General features: G+C 38.8%; 1 protein-coding gene across 1 annotated transcript; it reads left to right on the top strand.

The window, feature by feature from the left end:
• The first annotated feature begins 2,630 nt into the window (after nt 1-2,630).
• On the top strand, nt 2,631-11,228 carry MFAP5 (microfibrillar associated protein 5). The gene is made up of 7 exons (XM_006875488.1): nt 2,631-2,772; nt 3,329-3,361; nt 3,959-3,994; nt 7,787-7,816; nt 8,540-8,627; nt 9,214-9,287; nt 11,116-11,228. Exons 1-7 carry the CDS (start codon nt 2,631-2,633, stop codon nt 11,226-11,228), a joined length of 516 nt encoding a protein of 171 aa, XP_006875550.1.
• The last annotated feature ends 12,921 nt before the right edge of the window (nt 11,229-24,149 follow it).

Genomic DNA, 24,149 nt, shown 5'->3' on the forward strand with positions numbered 1-24,149 from the left:
TATGATTTTCATGATGTCATCTCACAACTCTTCTGGTCTTCGGTCTGTAGTGTTTAATGTATCAAATCTGTTCTTCAGATGATCTCTCAATTCAGGTGGGATATATTCAAGGTCATATTTTGGCTCTTGTGGACTTGTCTTCATTTTCTTCAGCTTCAGTTTGAATTCACATATGAGTAATTGATGGTCTGTTCCACAGTCTTCCCCTGGCCTTCTTTCACTGATGATATGGAGCTTTTCCATTGTCTCTTTCCATAGATGTAATCAATTTGATTTCTATGTATTCCATCTGGTGAGGTCCATGTGTATAGTCGTCTCCTATGCTGTCTAAAGAAGCTATTTGAAATGAACAAATCATTGGTTTTGCAGAATTCTATCATGCGATCTCCAGCATCATTTCTATCACCAAGGCCATATTTCCCAACTACTGATCCTTCCTCTTTGCTCCCAACCTTTGCATTCCAATCACCAGGAAAGATCAGTACATCTTGATTGTGTATTTGATCAATTTCAGATTGAAGAAATTGGTAGAATTCTTCTATTTCATCCTCACTGGCTTTAGTGGTTGGTGTGTAAATTTGAATAATAGTGGTATTAACTGGGCTTCCCTGTGGGCACATGGATATTATCCTATCACAGACAGCGTTGTACCTCATGACTGATCTGGATATGTTCTTTTTGACAACACCATTCCTCTTCAACTTGTCATTTGCGGTATAGTAAACCATGTAGTTGTCAGATTCAAAATGGGCAGTACCCGTCCATTTCAGCTCACTAATGCCTAAGATATCTATGTTTATGCGTTACATTTCCTTTTTGACAACTTTCAATTTTCCCAGATTCATACTTCATGAACAGTCCATGTTCCAATTTTCAATGGATGTTTACAGCTGTTTTTCTTCATTATGTGCTGTGCCCTATCAGCAAATTAAGGTCCTGCAGGCTTTTCTCCCATGGGCTTTTCTCCATTCACATCATCACAATCAACTCTACTTTGAGGAGGCAGCTCTTCCCCAGTCACATTTTGAGTGCCTTCCAACCTGAGGGGCTCATTTTCCAGCACTATATCTAACAGTGTTTCTCTGCTATTCATACGGTTTTCAGTGACTAAATATGTAGTCTATCTTCATCTAGAAGCTCATCTGAAACCTGTCCACCATGGGTGACCCTGCTGGTATTTAAAATACTGGTGGCTTTCAGAATCACAGCAACTCACAAGCAACTCACAGTACGACAAACTGACAGACAAGAGTTGGAAGGTCACATAGCTTGTTTATTAACACAATGGAGGGATGACCTTTTTGTTAACAAGCTATATGACCTTGGATGAATTATCTATTTTCCTGATATAGGCTGTTGTTATCGCTGTTGGATAAGCACTGGACTGGTAACCACAAAGTCAGTAGTTCAAACCCACTACCTGCTCAGTGGGGGAAAAAATGAGACTTTGTATTGCCATAAAGATTTATAGCCTTAGAAACCTCATCCAGAATCTATGAATCAGTCACTCATGGTAGTGGCTTTTGTTTTATCATCTGGAGCCCTGATGCTATTGTGTGTTACGCATTGGGCTACTAACCTCAACATTGGTGGCTCAAACCCATTAGCTGTGGGAGAAAGATGAGGATGTCTGTTCTGTAAAGATCTACAAACTGGGAAACCCTAGGGTCCTTCTATGGTTTCTATGAGTTGGAACTGACTCAGTGGCAAAGAGTTTGGGCTTTTGTTTGTTTTATTATCTACAAAAATGAGAATCTTATGAGGAACCCTAGTGACACTGTCAGGTAAGCACTGGGATGCTAATCACAAGGTCAGCAGTTCAAACCCATCAGCCACTCCCTGGGATAAAGAGGAGGTTTTTCTCTAAGATAAAAATTTATAGCCTCAGAAATCCTATATAGGGCTGCTATGAGTTGGAATCGACTCAGTGACAGTGGGTTTTTGTTTTTGTGAGGATTAAAGGAGTCCCTGGGTATTGCAAGCAGTTAAGCATTTGCCTACTAACTAAAAGGTTGGTGCCTCAAACCCACTTAGAGTTACTATGGCGGAAAGGCCTAGTGATTTGTTTCTAAAAGGCCACAGTCTTAAAAATCCTATGGTGTAGTTCTACTCTGATACATTTGTGGTTGCTATCATTGGAATGGAGTCAACAACATCTGGGTTGTTTGTTTTTGATGAGGATTAAATAATATATGAAAAGTGCTTTAAGCAATTGTCTGGCATATAGTCACTACAAATTAGTTATATGCATAACTATCTGTTAAGACAATGAAATAACTTCAGTTTTCTAAGAACGGTTTATCAAGTCAGTTCCAATAGTATAAAGAAAATCACGACTGAGTTTCAAACCCTCACTAGAAAATACACCCACGCATTTCCACAGTCTAATGTTTAACCAAATTGAGAAAAAGGATGTCTGTTGGGTGGACAACCCACTAGTTGCCCTCAGAAACCCTCTACAGGGTCACTCACTATGAATCGGAACTGACTCAACAGCACTTAACAACAACAATAAGGCTGAGGTTGTTTGAGTATTTTAATGGAAGGAGGAAATTACAGTGTTTGTGTGACAGGAGAAAGCAGGTAGGTTGGGAAAGCAAGGAAGGAAGAACAACTGTGGGATACCTACTATGTTGGGTTCTGTGCTAGACAATTTCACTTACCGGGAGTGTAAAGGTGCAAGAGGAAGAGGGAATGCTCAGAAATATTTTCTGATATTCTTTTCAGATGATGTGACCCAAGTGACTCAAGAACCATTCACAGAAGATCCAAGTAAGCTAGTTAGTTAGTTTGTTTTTCATATTGACCTTAGTGGGATGATAATACAAAACAAAATACAAACTGGAAAAGAGATTGATAGGCACTCTGAGTTCACACACCAACTCTGAAAACGTGTGCAACCTTATTATCTCTTCCATTTCTTTCTGTTATGTTGTTAGCTTTCTTCAAGTCAGCCCCTGACCTATATACAATGGGACAAAATATTGCTGGTCTTGATCAATTGGGGATCACACTGTTGTGATTCATAGGGTTTTCATTGACTAATTTTCAGAAATAGATCTCCAGGTCTTTCTTTTTAGTCTGTCTTAGTCTGGAAGCTCCACTGAACCCTGTTCATCACAGCAACACACAAACCTCCAGTTACAGATGGGTGGTGGCTTTGTATGGGGTGTTTGGCCATATAACAGTCATGATAATCTCTTACATTTGCCCACATCCTGTCACTTCAGTTTCTTTTGCCCCCTTTTGGATCATCATTCCTTTATCTTGCTTCTGTTTGCTATTTTTCCTATCTGTATTTTTCATTCTCTGTTTTATATCTTTGCAGATCTGGTAAATGATCCCTCTACAGATGAAACAGGTACGCTCTATAGCAATTCTGAAGAAATTACATAATTCTTGTTGATATTCATAATATCAATTCCAAAACTGGAATCAATTGTATATTTTTATCTCTGGGAAAGTAACAAAGGGTTTGTGGGGGTGTTGTTCAATGATGATAGGATAAAAGGAAAGAGGGACTTTCTAGCTCTCTAAGAGGAAGGAACAAAATGGCTTAATAGCTAAAATATGGCATGGATAAGATTATGTTGTTGTTAAGTGCGTCGAGTCGGTTCCGACCCATAGCGACCCTGTACAGGGTTTCTGAGGGTGTAAATCCTTACGGGAGTAGAAAGCCTCATCTTTCTCCCGCGGAGCGGCTGGTAGTTTCGAACCACTGACCTTAAGGTTCGCAGCCCGATTCGTAACCACTACGCTACTATGTCAATAGGACCAATATTCTTCAATAAATATTCACAGTTACTTCAATTAATTTTACTCCCTTTGACATAATACACAAACCTAGCCGTAGCCTTGACCCTTGTCTTAATATCTCTAGTCTCCCTTTTCGTTTCTGCCTACCGCCCCCTTTCCAATCTAAAGCCCTCCTCACACCTACTGTTTTGTGCCTTTTCAGTTCTGGCTGATATCGAGCCTTCCACAGATGACCTGGGTGAGTTCAGATCTGGGATACTAGGACTACCAAGGCCATTCTGGGATTTCCCCAGAGCCCATAGGGAAGGCAGTTGGTGAAGGATCTTAAGCGAACAGCATAACAACTTATATAGAACATTCTTCTTACAGTTTAACCAATCAACATTTAGAGTTCTTCGATGCAGGAACTGTGCAAGGTGTTTGATATACAAAATACTAAGACATGTGCTTTCTTCCAAAGATTTCAAGACTTTGGGCAGAGTAAAGGGGAGATGAATATATATATATAAACAGATTAGTATTTAGGAAGACAAAAGAAAGAATCCTAGAAGTAATGCTTAAATAAATCTTGAAAGAATTGGAATAAGGCAGGCATTTAAGAAACAGGGCAGGCATTTCATCATGAAGGAATAACATGTTCAAAGGTGTGAGAGCAGGATGAAACTTGATACATAAAGAAAACTGATTGGAATTGCTAGTGCAAAAATTCTAAGGGGCAAATAGGGGAAATCAAGAAAATGTTTACATACAGAAAGAGTCATTTTTAAATGGTTACCAGGGATGAGAGGAGGAGAGACGGAAAATGACTAACTAGAAAGTGGACACATATTAACATGGGTAAAGGACAAGGCAATAAACAATAAAAATATCAGCACAATATGACCAAGGAAAAGGAAGACAATGGGATGTATGCAGGAATAAAAGGCAACAAAAGTAAATACTATAACATACACAATCCTGAAATAATAGTAATAGCAAACAATCTGCAAGTGGTTACATCGGTAGTCAGGCAAGCTGAACAGGTGTGGGATGGTAAATGTTAGTATAACCATGAACATATTTAAGTTTGGACTCCTGGTGTGGTGCTGTAGGATCAGCACTGGGCTGTGAACCACAAAGTCTACAGTTCAAACCCATCAGCTGCTCCTCGGAAACCCTATACAGGGTCATTATAAGTTGGAAACGACTTGAGGGCGCTTAACAACAACAGCATATATAGGTTTGGTAGAGGACATTTCTACATTTGTATGGGTTAAAAATATCCACTATCTATAAAGCATATGGTAGAATAAGAAGTTATAAAAACACTTTTGAGGGAATGAGTGGGTCACTGGGATTAGTGGTTGAGGATCATAGTTTCAATGGAACATCTAAGTCAACTGGCATAACTTAGACCACAAAGACAATGTTCTACAACCTACTTTGGTGAATAGCAATTGGGACCTTTAAAGCTTTTAAGAGGCGATCTAAGGTGCAACTATTTGTCTCGCCTTGTCTGAAGTAAAGAAGAATTAATAATATTAAAGACTTAAGGAAACAATTTGTCCAAAGGACTAACAAGCCATGTAAACCACAGCCTTAACTAGCCTAAGACCAGAAGAACTAGATGACACTAGGCAACCCTTACCTATCACTATAATTGGGATCACAATAGTAGGTCCTGGACAGAAAGGAGAATTATGTAGAGCAAAATTCAAATTCATAAAAAAAGACCGGACTTACTGGTTTGATAGAGAGTGTAGCATCCTAAGACTATGACCCTTGGACATCCTTCAGATCTGGAATTGAACCTACACCTGGCGGGGGTGGGGGTGGGGCGGATCACCTTTCAGCCAAACAATAGACAGGCCTATAAAGGATTGTTTCTCAGAACAATCAACTATAAAACATTTGCCCACAAACATACTTTGAAGACAAGCAGGGGCAGGAACCAAGGGTGAATGGCAATGGAGAACAGGGAGGAAGTGGAAGAGTGCTGTTACACTGAGGGGATTGTACTTAATGTCACAAAACATAATGTATATAAATTGTTGAATGGGAAACTAATTTGTTCTGAAATCTTTCACCCAAACTACAATAAAATATTAAAAATAAATAAATAAATAAAGCATTAGCACAGGAAGTTGACTCTTGTCTGTAGACTTTAAGCCAGGCATATAAGGGAGTACAGTGGCTCTGTAGGATAAGCACTGGATAGCAAACCACAAGGTCAACTGTTTGAGCCCACTAGCTGCTTTATGGGAGAAAGATGAGGCTTTCTACTCCTGCACAGATTTACAGCCTCAGAAACCCTATACAAGGGTCACTCTGAATTGGAACAGACTCCATCCCCATATAAAGATGAAAAAGCAAAAGCCATATAGAGATGAAAAACCTCCCCAAAATAAAAAATGGATTTTCTCCCACTAGATGTCTTCTGCATAATAGACAAGTGAACAAATCATTTGATTCAGCAACTCAAAATGCTATAATCAGAGTAAGCAAACAAAACTATGAAAGCACATAGAAAAAGATATCAAATATATTGTGGTGAAGATTAGGAAAGGGCACATTGGTTAAGCTGATTCCTGAAAAGCAAGTAAGAGTTAACCAGGTAAAAAGAAGAGGGAAAAATTTTCAGGTGAAGAGAATGGGCTTAGGAGGGACGTCAAGCCAAGTGGAAAGGAGGTGATTCTCATATGATTTCTGCATTGGAAAGTCCACTCCCAATGGGTAAGCCTTTAACCAGGAAAACTAGTGAGAAGCTAATGCAGTGGTTCCAAAAAACGATGATGTCCTGAACTCAGGAAAAAGTAGTGAGAACTGAGCATAAGGAAAAATGACTTGTTGAGATGATATCCAGATTTCTAGATGTGATTATTGGGTAGATGGTGGTCTCCTCCACTGAAAAATACCTTGAATTAGTGAAGAGAAAAAATGAACTTGAATTGCTATATCCAGTTTGAGATATGATAAAATTTAAAAATTCAAGAACTGTACCACAAAAGGGTAGTTGGATTTATAGGTTTGGAGTTCATGAGAGATCTGGACAAGAAATATAGATTTGTGAATTATCAGCACATGAACATATAATTAAAATTATGGGATATATGAGAAAGGCCTAGCACATTTCCTTGCATCCTATCTCTTACTAATTCATCCAATAACAACTTTCCTGGATAGTCTATTCCTGCAACACTCAATTTACTCCATAACATATTCTCCCTTCTGGGAACTAGATCCATATTTAACTTGTCCCTAGGGGGTCCTGGCATGACATTGTAGGATGAGCTTTGGACTGCTAACTGCAAGGTCAGCAGTTCGAACCCACCAGCTGCTACTCGGAAACCCCATACAGGGTTGCTATGAGTCAGAACCAACTCGATGGCACTTAACAACAACAACAACAACAACAATAAAGCTTAGGCTTGCCTATGGCTATGACTCTATCCCTTACCTAACTACTTTAATCAAAGCACCCTGATAATGTGTCTAATCTACTGAGAAGATATTTTCTTTTATGAGGAGGAGCTTCTACAGTATAATGATCCTTTCCCTCTCATTGTTGTTAAGAGCCATTGAGTCAGTTCCAACTCATGGTGATCCTGTACAGGGTTTCTGAAGAGCAGCTGGTGGGTATGGATGGCTGACCAAAGCAGTTAGCAGTCTAGTGCTTATCCTACAGCACCACACCAGGACTGCAGAAAGTTCACTTTCTTAACCCTAGGATAAAGCTCTTCAGGGCATATGACTTTTTGCCTTGTTTTCTTATTAAATTTGAATCTTGTCAACAATAAAGATAGAGTACAATGGGTTTTATAAGTCTCTGGTTAAGAAAGTAGAACAAAATCCATCTTTCCACCCAAACTCCTAAATCTCTTCAGTTTTGTGGCATCATAGGTTTTTGTTCTAGAAATTGCTAAAAGACTTATTAAATCTTTGTTCTGTATTCATGGAGCTCCAAAGTGGTTTCTAAATGAAGTATCATAACAGATACAGAGGCAGTCACTTCTGGAACTAGTAAAAACTGAATAAAATCTCTGCCTTTCAGCCTCGCCTAATGACAAAAATACCACCACAGGTATGATTGTCTCTTGCATGTCTTTTTCTTTTTCTTCTTGTGGCTTCTTTAGCTCCTAGTTCCCTGGTGGGTATTTGGTATGTCTTTTAAGTTTACTTCCAGTTCTTTTTGAGAGAGCCTTTTTGGTGTCCTTGCTATCCCTTTTTTATTCTTTCTGAAAAAAAAAAAAAAAAAAAAAACAAAAAAACCGAAGCCTAAAAGCCACAGCAAAATAGATAAGACCACTACTGCACAGTCCTGAAATATCCCTTTTCCTAACCTACCCGTGTAATTTGTTTGATGGTTCATGAGTTTGGGAAGTGAAATAAATTGGGCTAAACTGCTTTCATTAATGGACTGATGATTCTAATATGTACTACTGAAACAGCAGAATAGTAACCTACCTGACAATTCTCATTCTTCAGAATAGAATTATGTGAAAATTCAGGTAGTCTTTTACCTTGCCACTTGGATAATCTTACAAGGACTTCAACTACTAGAATCCTCAGAGATTATTATATAGCACTCTTGTTTCCAGGTAGGGAAGCACCTAAATTTCAATTTAACCAAATCCCCCTTGCTCTGCTTTGTTGAACAAAAAGGACATGTCCCAATTTCTGATGATTCTCTGTCGAGATTATTCTGAGTTTCCTCTCACTCTATTTCAACTTTCCTATCCCTTTCACTCATTATTTATATCTCTCCTATTGGCACCTTCTTATTTATTATGTTGGGTTCCTTCAGAGTGTCGAGATGAGAAATTTCCTTGCACAAGACTCTACTCTGTGCATCGACCAGTCAAGCAGTGTATTCATCAGTTATGCCTCACCAGGTAAGGAATCCCAGAATGTCCATAGAACATCTTCCTGCTAGCATTTTCATTACGAACACCTACTATGGAATTTCAGTCTTTGATAGAACAAAAATTTTTTTAGCATAACCCTCTTAGCTATTCTTGAAGGTGCCAAGCAGAACCTGGAATCTGGGTTGAGGTGTGCAGAAAATAGGATGACTGGCATGCCTAGATGTTCTAAGACAAGTGAAGGTGAGGGCTGAAGAAAGGAAGGTTGTGAGGGAAACTCTGCTACATTGATGTTATTATCTGATAGAAACTGAAGCAAAAGATATGACTAAGAGGGTAGTAAATAGTGGGAAAGAGTATTAAGCCCAGCTCTAAGTGAAAGAATGTGCGAAGTGTCACCAACAAGAGTAATGAACACATTTTTATCTCCTACATACCTCTAGGGGGGAAAAAAAAGTCCAAAATACTTAATGAGATTCAGATTGGGGATGGAGGAGGAAAGATAGAAGACAGTGGGGAATACAGGAGTTAAAAAAGCATTTTGGACCTAGAATAGTCCTCCCTCTCAATGACTTTTCCATCTTCTTCCTTGACTGTGGCATCTGGACTATGGCAGTTTACGGCGTATGTACATCATCAACAATGAAATATGTTCTCGTCTTGTCTGTAAGGAACATGAAGCTATGAAAGGTAAGATGATGTCTGAGTGTTTAGTGGGGAAGGATGCCATGAGAAAGAGACACTGTGAAGCAGGGCCAAACAAGAAGGGGTTCAATTTACCCCCTTAGCGTCTGTCAGCTGTTTTCCAGTTATTCCAAATAAAACAAGCTAAGTAAAACAATATGCTTAAGATACAAACACTACCTAAGAAAAATATCCTACGTCCTTTCCAACTTTGAAGCTCATTCACTGGGGTTCTAGGTGAAAAGAGCAAGCCATTCATTATGGAGAGCAGATTTGCCTAATCAGCAGCCATGTTTATCACTAAAAATGCAAAGGAAAACCAATAAACACACACTAATTTGGAGATGGTAAGGTTTGCATAGAATCTATAGATAAAAAACAGATTGGACATTCAGAAACTAACTACATTATAAACATAGTCCAATTTCAGGAAAAGTTTACATTGCTTATTGTGAAATTTCACATGTAGGAGAGAAGACTATTAGAGCAATTATAATAGTCTCAAGCGTGTGATTATAGACCATGAAAGGTGGGAACAAAGACACTTCTCATTTTCCCCATAACCATCCCCAAACGATGACTGTGGTTGGTGAAGGCACCACAGACACAGTCCCTTCTGACTCAGCACCCTGCTTTGCACCGAGTTTCTGAGTAAGAGCTGTAGTTAACTTCGCAGAAGGAAACTTATTGCTTTTCCCACTTGGCTCTGGGCAAGCCACCTGCAAGGGCCCCTTGAGATTGCAGATGAGTATTTGGGACTCGAGGCACTTTCAGAAATGGACCAATGAACAACATCATGATGAAGAAAATATTGAAGCTGTCAAGGATTTCATTTTACTTGCATCCATAATGAACGACCATGGAAGCAACAGTAAAGAAAGCAAATGACTGATTGCAGTGGTAATTCTGCTGTAAAAGACCTCTTTAAAGTATTAAAAACCAAAGATGTCACTTAGAAGACTAAAGTGTGCTTGATCCAAGTCATGGTGTTTTCAATGACCTCATATGTATGTGGAAACTGGACAATGAATAAGGAAGATGGAAGAAGGATTGATGTTTTTGAATTTTGGTGTTAGTGAAGAATATTGAAGAATAAGAAGTATAACCAGAATTGTTCTTAGAAGTGAGGATGTGAGCCTTTATCTCATATACTTTGGACATGTTATCAGAAGGACCAGTCCCTGGAGAGGACATTGTGTTTAGTAAAACAAAAGACCAATGAGAAAGAAGAAGACCCCTCTCAAGATGGGCTGGTATAGTGACTGCAACAATGGGCTCAAACATATGAACAATTGTGAGGATGGCCCAGGATTGGACAGCATTTCCTTCTGTTGTACATAGGCTTGCTATGAGTTGGAACTCATTAGACGGCATCTAACAAGAAGAACAAGAGTAGGCATTTTCAAGTGTCTTAGGGGATTTACTAAAGTTAGTTATTTGTACAAAATAAATACATATATATTGAATGATTGATCCTTATTTTTCTATTTAATAGGTTCATAATTAGAAAAATTGGGAGCTAGGGAATCTGTCACTGACCACCTGCTATGCTTCAAATACTGTGCTTGTTACTTTGTATACATTACTTTCATTTAATACATGCAACTACACTGTTGAGGTAGGTATTTGAATGCTTACTTTATAGAATGGATTAATAAACTTCAGAAAAGTTAAGAAACTTTCTAGTAAGTGGTAGAACTTGGGATCTACCCCAAATTTGTTTCTCTTCCATCTTTTGATACCACTACACTGCAAAGTCTTCTCCTTCCCTTAGAACATGAGCTTTTGGCATCTTCCTGCTTTCTTATCCCATCATACTTATCTTCTCTTCTAGATGAGCTGTGCCGACAGATGGCTGGCCTGCCCCCAAGACGACTCCGTCGCTCCAACTACTTTCGACTTCCTCCCTGTGAAAATTTAGATTTGCAGAGACCCAATGGTCTGTGATCAAGAAAGAGGAAAAAAGAAATAAAGTTTGGGTGGGAAGAAGGGAATACTCTAGGAAGAGGGAATTCCTTCTTAATCAGGTAACCACTGTCAGATAACCCAGAGACATCAGTATTGGTATTATTTAACTCTTTCAAGACCAAATTATTTTCTGCTTTGAAGATTTTGTTGAAACTATGTGTTTCAGTGATGGAAGGCATTTTGAATGAAATGAAGAAAAATTTTTTTTTGCAGTAATATGAATTTTTTATACTATCAGTGGGATGCATATATCCCAAAAGGGTCTTTGGTGCTGGGGCTGGTGGGATGAGGACTATTTCTTCAGATTCACACAGGTAATACAGGTCTCTACAAGATGGTGGCACACACTAAAAGTGGGATAGCAGTTTCCTACTAAACTCCAGTGACAGAAAATGTAGGTGGACACTATATGTCTCACAGGTCATGAAAGGGTTAAGTTGATCCTTTTGTCATGTTTAGCTTTTGCCTTCATTCCTTGATTTTTTACCTAAACTGACAACATTTATCTCACATTTCAATACTTAAAAATAAAGTCTACATTATTGCATGGTTTTGCTGTTTCCCAATATCATAGTCATAGTGGATAAATGATGAGCATATTGCTTATATACAAATATTATACATACAAGTTCAGACAAATATAAGCTTGAGAGTATTTATCTTAACTTTGAAATCTGTGTGAGATAGTGTAGGATGAAAGAAACTACCATTTCATTTTAACTAGCCATATAAAACCCACTGCCATGGTGCCAAATCCTACTTATAATAACCCTATGGGACATAACAGAACTGCTCCTTAGGGTTTCAGAGGCTGTACATCTATGGGAGTAGAAGCCCTCATCTTACCACCCTGGGACAACTGGTGGGATTAAACAGATGACCTTGTGTTGGCAGCCTAAGGCTTAGCCTACTGTTCTACCAGGACTCCCTTTAGCTAGCCATGGTGGTGGTGGTAGTGGGCCATTGAGTTGGTTCTGACTCTTAGTGACCCTGTATAGGGTTTTTGAGGCTAGAAATCTTTATAAAATCAGAAACCCGTCATCTTTCTCCGTTGAGCAGCTGGTGGGTTCAAACTGCTGATTTTGTGGTTAGCAGCTCAAAGTGTAACCCACTACCCCAACAAGGCTCCTTTTAGCTAGCCATAGAACCTAATTTATTTTACTTTTCAAGAGTTCCCTAGACGAACCCCCCACTCAACTACATGTTCCTCTCTGTTCTTTAACTATTTTGCTGGGTGTCCTAGCATTTGCTTGGGATAGTTCTGAAAAGGATCATGGGAATTTTTGTAGTCTAAGAAAAATTTCCAATAGAGCAAAGAAATATCCAACCCTACTAGCAAAATGTTTATGACTGCTAAAATCAGAGGTAGGGGCTAAAGAAAGGACCACACTGGATCATTAACTTGGACCTATGATTCCCTATCCAATTTTTCAAGCAGTTGTCCAATTTGAAGGCAAAGTTGGAAAGTAGGTCTCATTTACTTATTCACATATAACTTTGGAGTTAACCCACCTCCACAAAGCAAACTAGACAACTTCATGTAAGACTATACCACTGGACTTGAGTTGTTACTATTTAATTCATTCTTCGTTGTTGTTGTTAGGTGCCATCAAGTCAGTACTGATTCATAGCGACATTATGCATAACAGAACGAAACACTGCCCTATCCTGGACCAACCTCACTATTGTTGCCATGCTTGAGCCCATTGATGCTGCCACTTTGCTAATCCATCTCGCTGGGGGTCTTTTTGAGTGCCTTCCAACCTGAGGGGCTCATTTTCTGGCACTATATCTGACAGTGTTGCTCTGCTATTCATAAGGTTTTCAGTGACTAAATATTCAGAAGTATTTCGTCACTCCTTCTTCCTAGTCTGTCTTCATCTGGAAGCTCATCTGAAACCTGTCCACTGTGGGTGACCCTGCTGGTACTTAAAATACTGGTGACATAGTTTCCAGAATCACAGCAACTCACAAGCCAGCACAGTACGACAAACTGACAGACCCCTTACCAAAATCTACAGAGCATTATGCAAATGAATTCTGCAGTAGCCTAATCTTGGCTCTAAGGAAGAAATTCAGACCTGAATTTTAATAGACGGAGAAAGTTAACCTAATGGTTTACATGACATTATACTGACTCTAGTATAATCATGTAGCCTCACATAGGTCATTTTCTCTCATCAAACCCAAACTAAACCCACTGCCAACTCATAGAGACCCTTTAAGACAGTGTAGAACTGCTCCATAGAATAGTCAAAGCTTTATGTAAGCAGACTGCTACATCTTTCTCCTGTGGAGCAGCTGGTGGGTTTAAACCACCAACCTTTTTTTCATTATTGGCTGAGCACATGTGATTTCTCTATCTTAAAAATGAGAAGGTTAAATTTATATTAGTTCTTGTTGTTGTTGTTAAGTGCCATCGAGGCGATTCCAATTCATAGTGACCCTGTATAGGGTTTCCAAGGAGCAGCTGGTGAGCTTGAACCACCAATCTTGCAGTTCAAATGATTTTGCAGTCTGACGCATTATGCTATACCAGGACTATAGGTTGCATTTAATTCTGTGATTCTCTGGCTTTAGATGCATGCTTCATATTTTTTGAAGCCCAGATGAACTTTGTCTGCTTTATAAGGAAGAAAACTATCCTATATTAGGACAGCAGCCTACAATGTAATAGGAAAAAATGAAAATAAGTAACCGATTATGTATTATGTACCATTTCCTCTGAAAAACTCAATAACTTTCTGTAAAAGCCAATGAAAGTCAAATAGGAGCTCGAGGCTTTGAGACAACAAAACAGAATCCTGCTAAGTAGGGTTGGCATGCCTTTCCTAAGGTTGAGAAAACGATCTAAATGAGAATCAGAGTTTTGCTGTTATGGAACAATTTAGTTTAATGGGGTTTGTAAGTTGGTTAAAGAGAAATGCTAGAAAAAGCACAAAGCATGTAATCTCTGCTCCACACAATCTCTAGAATTAAATGTAGGCATAGGTAGACATTATTAAAGTGTATTATAGCCACAGTAGAGAAACCTCATAGAGACAGAGTTTCTAAAAATTGCTGAAGAATCTTCATGAGTTTGAACCTCTGACTACATACTGAATGGGAGGTGGCATTTTAATCAGACATTACATCAATTCCAATACTGTGTGTAATATAAATTAAACACTTTAAAATTAAAAAAACAATTTCCTAATTTCTTCCCCAAGAGTACTCTGTGGTCTAGTTATTTCTCTTTCTCCTCTTTATTATGTATACAAAGAAGATTTGAGTTTATGATCTTTTACCTCATTCTGAAAACCAAGTACTAATACTTACTCAAATTATTCAATCCTGCTGTTTTTGATACTTTTTTTCCCCTTCCCTCCATAGCTTTCATTGGTCCTCCAACACTGCAAAATTATTTCCTCTCCTCTGGATGTGGCCTTCTTAGGCTCATCAGAATTCTTTTTCAAAATTTTTGCTCCCTTTGTGGTTTCTTGTAAGTGCCATCAAACCAGTTCTGACTCATAGCAATCCTGTACAGGGTTTCCAAGGAGTGACTGGTGGGTTTGAACTGCTGATCTTGTGGTTAGCAGTCCAATATGTAACCTACAGCAATATACTAGAACTCCTTTAGCCCTCTGTATTTTGTCATTGTTAATTGTTCTGTCTCTGCCATTCGTTTGTCAGTTTGTTGTACTGTGGTGACTTGCATGTTGCTGTGATGTTGGAAGCTATGCCACAAGTATTTTAAATACCATCAGCATGCACCAATGGTGGACAACTTTCAGCTGAACTTCCAGACTAAGGCAGACTATTTCTGAATGTTTAGTCACTGAAAGCCTTATGAATAGCAGTGGAATACTACTGTCAGATTGCACTAGAATATTGAATATTGAAACATGATAAATAGCACCAGAATATTGTCAGATATAGTACTGGAAGACGAGCCCCTCAGGTTGGAAAGCACTCAAAGTATGATTGGGGAAGAAGTGCCTCCTCAAAGTTGAGTTGACCATGATGACTCAAATGGAGTAAAGCTTTCAGGACTTTCATCTACTGCTGGGGCACAACTCAAAATGAAGAGAAATAGCTGTAAACATCCATTAATAATTGGAACATGGAATGTGTGAAGTATGAGTCTAGGAAAATTGTTAAAAATGAAATGGAACATATAAATGTTGATATTCTAGGCATTAATGAGCTGAAATGGACTGATATCGGCCATTTTGAATCTGACAATCATATAGTTTGCTATGCCAGGAATGACAAATTGAAGAGGAATGGCATTACATTCATCATCAAAAGGAACATTTCAAGATCTATCTTGAAGTATAATGCTGTCTATGATAAGATAATATTCATACACCTACAGGAAAGACCAATCAAATAGCACTGTGATTCATATTTACACACCAACCACTAAAGCCAAGAATTCTACCAACTTCTTCAGTTTGAAATTGATCAAACATGCAATCAACATGAATTGATTATAACTGGTGATTGGAATGCAAAGGTTGGAAACAAGAGGAAGGATCAGTAGTTGGAAAACAGCCTTGGTGGTAGAAATTATGTTGGCGATCGCATGATAGAATTTTACAAGACCCATAACCTGTTTATTGCAAATACCTTTTTTTTTTTTTTTGTAAATGCCTTGTTAAACATCATAAAAGATGAGTATCTAAAAATGAAATTGTAGAATATGTGTAACTAACATGGGGGAGTAGTTAGTCTTTCATTTCATGAACACATGATTCCAGAATCATCAAGAAGGAAGGGCATGAGTGAAGCATGAGATCCTACCTAAAAAAGTGGTGACAGCAGAGACACAGGTGGTGGCATGGAAAGAAAGAGCAGCTGCAGGCTCTAGGCCCATGGACTGAGTAAGGCTCTGTGCCTTTGGGCAGGAGGTTGGCTTGAAGAATGCACCCTTTGGACATTGAAATGAATATATATATTTTTTGTTTTGTATGTGTGCATCAAATATTTTTGCTTTGCTCATTTGTGAAATAAAAGATGTAAATGGGGAACCACAGGGAGGAAGTAGGATAACTGTTGTTGTTTGTAGGGAGGGGATTATAAACATTGAGATGAAACAAAGAGTATGATTGATTGAATGTAAAGATGATGATCTTGTCTATAAACCTTCACTCAATTCACAATAAAAGAGAAAAAGACAACTGTACACATGGACCTCACCAGATGGAATACACAGAAATCAAACTGACTACATCTGTGGGAAGAGATGGTGGAAAAACTCCATATCATCAATTAAAACAAGGCCAGGGAAAGACTGTGGAACAAACCATTAATTGCCCATATACAAGTCAAACTGGAGTTGGAGAAAATTAAAACAAGTCCACGAGAGCAAAAACTTGACCTTGAACATATCCCACCTGAATTTAGAGATCATCTCGAGAACAGACTTGATGTATTAGACCCTCAAGACCAAAGATGAGAACAGTTGTGGGATGACATCAAGAACATCATACAGGACAAAAGCAAAAGGTCATTAAGAAGACAAGAAAGAAGAAAAAGAACAAACTGGATGTGAAAAGAGTCTGAAACTGACTCTCCAGCATAGAGATGCTGTAGTAAAATGGAAGAACTGAGGAGTTAAAAGAGCTAAACAGAAAATTTCAAAGGGCAGCTCGAGAAGACAAAGTATTATAATGAAATGTGCAAAGATCTGGAGTTAGAAAACCAAAAGGGAAGAACATGCTCAACATTTCTCAAGCTGAGGGAACTGAGAGAAAAACATAAACCTTGACTTGCAATATTGAAGGATTCAATAGGCAAAATATTGAATGATGGCAGAACCATCAAAAGAAGATGGAAGGAATATACAGAGTCACTGTACCAAAAAGAAATGGTCGATGTTCAACCATTTCAAAAACTAGCATATGATCAAGAGCCAATGGTACTAAAGGAAGAAATCCAAGGTACACTGAAAGCATTGGCAAAGAACTAGATTCCAGGAACTATTGAAATACATACTGAAATCTTTCAACACACTGATGAAGCACTGGAGGCACTCATTCATCTGTGCCAAGAAATTTGGAAGACAGCTACCTGGGCAACGATTTCAAACAGAGGTGACCCAACAGAATGCAGAAATCATAGAACATCATCAATATTATATGTAAATAAAATTTTGCTAATGATAATTCAAAGTGGCTGTAACAGTAACTAGCAGAGGTACAAGCCGGATTCAGAAGAGGATGTGGAATGAGGGATATCACTGTTGACATCAGATGCATCTTAGCTGAAAGCAGAGAATACCAGAAAGATGTTTACCTGTGCTTTATTGACTATACAAAGACTTTGATTGTTTGGATCATGACAAGCTATGGACAACATTATTACAGAGAATGAGTATTCCTGGAACACTTAATTGTGCTCATGAGGAGCCTGTACATAGACCAAAAGACAGTCGTTAGAACAGAACAAGGGGACACTGAATGGTTTACAATTAGGAAAGGTGTATGCTAGGGTTGTATTCTTTCACCATACTTTTTCAATCTGTATGCTGAGCTAGTTATCTGAGAAGATGGATTATATGAAAAAGAACATGACGTCAGGATTGGAGGAAGACTCATTAACAATCTGTGATATGCAGATGATACAACCTTGCTTACTGAAAGCACAGGGGACTTAAAATACTTACTGATGAAGATCAAAGACTACAACCTTCAGTATGGGATGCACCTCGATGTAAAGAACACAAAAACATTCAACACTAGACCAATAAGTGTTGTTATTGTTGTGAAGTGCTGTCGAGTTGGTTCCAACCCATAGCGACCCTGTATAGGGTTTCTGAGGAACAGCTGGTGAGCTTGAACTGCCGACCTTGCTGTTCAAACAGCTTTGCAGTCTGGCACATTAACCCACCAGGAAGACTGTAGGAGAGTTGATACAGTTGAATTATGGTGTTGCTGAAGAATATTGAGGGTACCATGGACTGCCAGAAGAACAAACAAATCTATCTTGGAAAAAGTACAACCAGAATGCTCCTTAGAAGTGATGCTGGAGAAAATTTGCCTCTCGTACTTTGGACATGTTACCAGTCGCTGGAGAAGGACCAGTCTCTGGAGAGGGACAGCATGCTTGGTAAAGTGGGTCAGTGAAAAAGAAGATCCTCAATGAGATGGATTGAGAGTGTGGCAGCAACAATGGGCTGAGACAAAATTGGAGCATGGTGCAGACTGGATTGTGTTTTGTTCTGTTGTACATAGGGTTGCTATAGGTCAGGACTGGCTTCAAGGCACCAGAGAGAGCAACAGCAGCAACAAAAATTGTTCTACATCTTCTACCCTTTTTGACTCTTAGTGATAAGTAAACCAACATTTTCCCATTCTTTTTTTCCTCATCCATACAAAAATCTTAATTTTCTCTAAAGCTTTCTCCTAGCTATGATGCCAGGTCAAAGTTTTAGGAGATTGCTTTTGGTCTCACTTCTTTTGGTTTCACTTTCCCTCATACGGCATAACTTCATTTACCTCCTTTTCTTATCTTCATGCTTTAAAATAAACTCTGCTGCATCTTAGGTTCTGGATTTTCTAGGGTTTTTTTCTTTGCTCACTCCTACCTACAAAAAGATTTGGAAACCTTTTAGTATTTAACTATCCTGGGGAACACACAAATTACAATCTTGATAATATTTTATTATATAAAAACAATGGTTTAAACCAAAATTATGGATATTTAATGCTGGAATTAAAGGATTTTGTAATTTTTTAGATTGTCTTTCTAGTGCCTTGAAATCATATGGTAGATAGCAGTCTTATCTGCCAACCCAAGAGGTTCATCCTTACTTTCCTTTATCAAATTGACTTGATTCTGCTCTGAACTTTTTTATCTTTCATTCTTATGATTGAAGACAATTCTTCTTTATCCTAGAATGAACAGGTTCTGGAAATCCAAGTGTGTACCGTACTCTGAAAATAGAGTTCTATGCATGCTTTCTCTTAATATTCTTTTGACTCACAGGCAGATGTACAAACACCAGCTACTCTCCCCACTTCTGGACCTTCCTTTGGATGACATCAATATGTATATGTTGCTAGCCACAAGCTCCTCCTTACTTGGCTTGCTTCAGAGCATTTGTTGTAAATGTTGAATGTTTGACTAAAAACTTCACACCTGGTCAGAAGGCACCAGTAACTTAGTGCTTCTAAGGTTCCTCTTCCTTCTGTACTAAAGCAGCTGCATTACAGTGAAAGGAGAAGGAAATCTGAAAAAGGAGGCAGAAGAGCATCAGACAAGGGGATAAGGAGATTGGAAAGCAATGATGAGTTGACATCTGAGAAAGGGAACCAGGAGTCTGGATGATGAGAGAAGGGAATTTGTGAAGTGTGGAGTCCTGAGAAATCTGGAAATTTTCAGGTGGGCTGGAAGGACATTCCATTGGAGGAAGAGTGGGGAAGGTTCAGGACCGTACAATACTAAGGAAAGTGGCTATGTGATTAAAAATGTAACCCTCCAGTAAAAATTGAGATTCTTGTGCCTTTTAGCATTTTCACCTAACAAACATCAGGGAAAGTGGCTTGTTGAGGTTTCCCTGTGGTGGAGTGAGGAGAGACAGGTGGCCACAGTTTTTGGTTGTTGTTTTTTTTCTAGAACCAGTGAAGCAAAACCAGAAGCAGCAGTCAAACACCAACTTCTGGGCAGAACCCAAGATGGAAAAAGCAAATGTTTATATAAATAGAGATGCAGGGCCCATAGCTTCCTGTTGACAAATTGAACCTCACTTCACCTCAAACCCTCAAGTTTCAAAAATAGCTAATAATTAAAAAAAAAATTGTCCAATCACATTGAGTAAGGTTTCGGTTTTTATCTTGAACTGGGTCCTGTAATTCCCTCTCTCTCTGACACTTTTTTCTCTTTCCCATTTTCTTTTCTCCTGTGTACTTGTTGTTATGTGCCGTTGAGTCGGTTCCGACTCATAGCCACCCTGAACAGGGTTTCCGAGGCTGTAAATCTTTATGGGAGCAGAAAGCCTCATCTTAGTCCTGCGGAGCAGCTGGTAGTTTCGAACTGATGACCTAGTGGTTCACAGCCTGATTTGTAACCACTACACTACCAGAGCTCCTGTGTACTTACCTAGACATAAATCTGTACTGTTTAACTTTATAGCATACATTATATAAGTTATGTAAAATCCATAGGAGTTTAATTCAGGATGATCTCATTCATTTTTGTGTGATGAGCCTCACTGTCATCACTTTTCAAAAAAAGCATAGATGAGCCTCAAACAAGTATAAGACATTTGTTTAAGGGAAGACAACCTGAATCATATATAAGGGATTGGGGGGTATCATAGTAACAGTTGTGACCCAGAATATCATTATTTATACTGTTCCCTATAAATACTGACTCTAAATGATAAAACATAAGGAATTACAATGAAAGGTAATGAGAACTGAACAACGAAACATTTTTCTATTTGTATAAAATTATACCCATATGTCCATTCTTCTTGAAATTGGATGCGGTGTGTGTGTGTGTATGTGTGTGTGTGTGTGTGAAGAAGGGAAACAAAATAGTATTAATATAAATAAGCCCAAACCCAAACCCACTGCCTTCAAGCCAATTCTGATTTACAATGACCCTGTATAGGGTTTCCGTGCCTCATCTTTCTCCCACGAAATGGCTGGTAGATTTGAACTACATAACATAAAAATCAATAGATGTTGAAAGGTTGCTTCACATGTGCTCATGTTACTAGGAGAAACTAGATTGTTGGGAAGTAATCTATAATTTGATAAAGTTAAACAGCCATGATCTTTTATGCTGGAATTTATTCCTTGTCATTCTTCAACAGAAACTAGAGCAGAAAGATCTGATATTCTATAATAACTCATAAATTCTTATCTTTGTTGACCTCATCCTTTTTAAAGTGCAAGTACATAGAAGAATAACAATGTGTACTAATTATTGTATCAACTATAAATGAGGCATCTCTGTCCCCTAGTCAACATGGTTATAGGTATAAAATAAAACCTACACTTGTATTAAGGAGCTCTGGTAGCGTAGTGGTTACAAAACCTCTTGGTCAGAAGTTCGAAACTACCAGCTGTTCCGCGGGAGAAAGATGAGGCTTTCTGCTTCTGTAAAGATTTATAGCCTTGGAAACCCTGTACAGGGTTGCTATGAGTCGGAACCAACTTCACAGCACATAACAATAACAACAACACTTGTATTATTCTATTCATTTTAGTATAAAGAACTGGTGTGAGTTTCAGTACCAGTCCTGACTTGGCACTCACCAATGGTGTGATTCTCATAAAATAATTTCCCAGTTGTCAACAGGGGCCAATGTTATTGGTTCTGAGAATTAACAAGATCATGTATTCAAAAGATTCACCACATTATGGCAGTATTATTTACAAAAGCAAAAAGGTAAAAACAGCCTGAAATATCCATCAACAGATGAATCTATCAACAAACAAAATGTGATACAACCACACAATGGAATATTACTCAGCTATATCGACTCGACGGCACTTAACAACAACAACAACATAAAGAAATTAAGTTCAAATACGTGCAACCACAAGGACAAATCTTGAAATTGTCATACTAAGTAAAATAGGTCATCACAAAAGGACAAATATTGTATGATTCCACTTATATGAAATATCTAGAATACACAAATACACAGATACTAAAGTCCTGATATGGTGCTTCAGGATAATGCACTGGACTGAAAGGTCAGTTTGAACTGCAAGGTTGGTGGTTCAAACTCACCAGCCGCTCCTTGGAAAACCTATACAGGATTGCTATGAGTCAGAACTGACTCAATGGCACTTAACAACAACAACAACAGAATTTATTAGTGGTTACTAGTGCCATGAGGGTGAAATGGGAGCTATTACTTAAGGAGTACTGAAGTTCTCCATGGGCTGATGAAAAAATTATGAAAATGGACAGTGGTGATTGCTGCAAAAAACCAAAAACCAAATTTATTGTTGTCTAGTTGATTCTGACTCATAGTGACCCATAGGACAAGGTAGAACTGGCCCATAGGGTGTCTAAGGCTGTAATTAAAAAAAAAGCTTTATTGTGAATTATATGATAGTTTACATGGGAGAACATTAGTTTTACATTCATTCTATCGTATTATCATTTCATTGCCATGGTTAGAATCCCCTCCATGCATCATCAACCAACCAAAGGGTATACCCTGCAAGCCTGCTCTCTACACTAGCCTCCCCCCCCTCCCAATCTTCAGAACACAGCCCCTCCCCCTCTCTGGATCTAAAGTACCCAGCTGCTCCATCGCTCCACGTCATCATCTCAGGCATCACTGCTTCTCTGGGTAGGGTCCTGCTCTTGGCTCTTCTCCATTGATGGTCTTAGGGACCTTCTGCTCCTAGACTGGAAAGTTAATCACTCCCTTCCTTGCTATAAAATATCTACCTTTACATTTCCAGCCCTCACAATCAGTCCTGATAACAATTATTCACTATTGTATCACAGGAGACCCATCTGCATTTCATTGCATCAGCTCCACTAAGGCTGTAATCTTTATAGAAGCAGACTGCTAAAAAAGTGGCTGGTGGGTTCAAGATGCTGATCTTTTGGTTGGCAGCCAACTTGGTAAATAAAATTTAGTTGTACAACTTGGCAAATACAATTAATGTCACTAAATTGTACACTTAAAATTATTGAAATACAAGTCCATTCAGGACAAACCCCCCTCCAAGACTGAAACTCAAAGGGAACACACAAGCAGCCATGTGTGTTAGCTGGCAACTACATTGGTCTACATGTGAGTGGAAGTGGGGGAAAGTCAGCAATAAAGATATGGGCTGAGTTTGACCACATTCCGTAGACTCCTGTTGACCTTGAGATGAGAGAGAGAAGAGGAAGAGCTGGTTGGTCCAAAGTTTGGGGAGATTTGGGATCTCTGGAGCCCATGATCATTGAACTAGCCATGGAGAACTAGAGTTGAGAGTGAAGCATCCAGCTGATATGAAGTTGGGGGAGATGCATAAGAACACCCAAATTTGCAGATTGTACCCATTTGACCTAGCTTCAATGGATTGATGATGAGAACTTGACTAGAGAAAGATAAAGAAATTTGATAAAAGAACCAAGTGTAAATTGCTACAATTTGATGAACTTGACCTATATTTATGGGTATAGTAGCTCAAAATACCAACCAAGAGGGAAGGAATTTTCACATCAAGGATCAAGCCTATCCCCTCAGTATACAGGGTTGATGTTGTTAAGTGCCGTCGAGTTGATTCCAACCCATAGCGACCCTGTATAGGGTTTCTGAGGAGTGGCTGGTGAGTTTGAACCACCAACCTTGCAATTCAAATGGCTTTGCAGTCTGGCACATTAACCCACAGCACCACACCAGGACTCCAGGGTTGATAGGGATGAGCAATTTAGACACGGGCTACCTAAAATGGGGAGTGGGGGTGGGTGGGAGGTTATAAAGGCACAAAGTGGCTGGCTTACAAGTTTTCAAAAGGAAGTTTAGTTTCAGAGTGTGTGGGGGAATGTAGAAACCCATTGAATAGTTTTCATCTTGTCTAGATGGGTCTGGTGAAAGGAGATGAAGATGAGTCTTATGGATCCATAGTAATTGCTATGACTAAATGCAATTGTCATGTTATAAAAAGGTATAAGTTTTATAACATAAAAGGGGGAATAGTAAACTTTACATTCCAGGAACAGAGGACCCTAGGATCATCAAGGGAGAAAAGCATGAGTGGAATGTGGACTCTAACCAGAGAAGCAGCAACACCAGAAATGGAGGCAAAGAAGATGACATGGAGACATAGAGCAGCTGAGGATTCTAGACTCACAGAAAGAAAAAGGCTGTGTGCTGGCAGTTAGGAGGCAGACTTTCAGAATGTGCCCTTTGGTTGTTTAAATGACTATATATTCCTGAGCATTTTTGTG

The sequence above is a fragment of the Chrysochloris asiatica genome, unplaced genomic scaffold, assembly GCF_000296735.1.
Source record: "Chrysochloris asiatica unplaced genomic scaffold, ChrAsi1.0 scaffold00328, whole genome shotgun sequence".
Classification (NCBI taxonomy): Eukaryota; Metazoa; Chordata; class Mammalia; order Afrosoricida; family Chrysochloridae; genus Chrysochloris; species Chrysochloris asiatica.

Excerpts from the sequence above, each read along its gene's own strand:
- MFAP5 (XM_006875488.1), top strand. The coding sequence starts at position 2,631 with ATGTTGGGTTCTGTGCTAGACAATTTCACTTACCGGGAGTGTAAAGGT. Across the intron at positions 3,995-7,786 it reads GCCTTCCACAGATGACCTGG|CCTCGCCTAATGACAAAAAT; the intron begins GTGAGTTCAGAT and ends TCTGCCTTTCAG. Across the intron at positions 7,817-8,539 it reads TGACAAAAATACCACCACAG|AGTGTCGAGATGAGAAATTT; the intron begins GTATGATTGTCT and ends GGGTTCCTTCAG.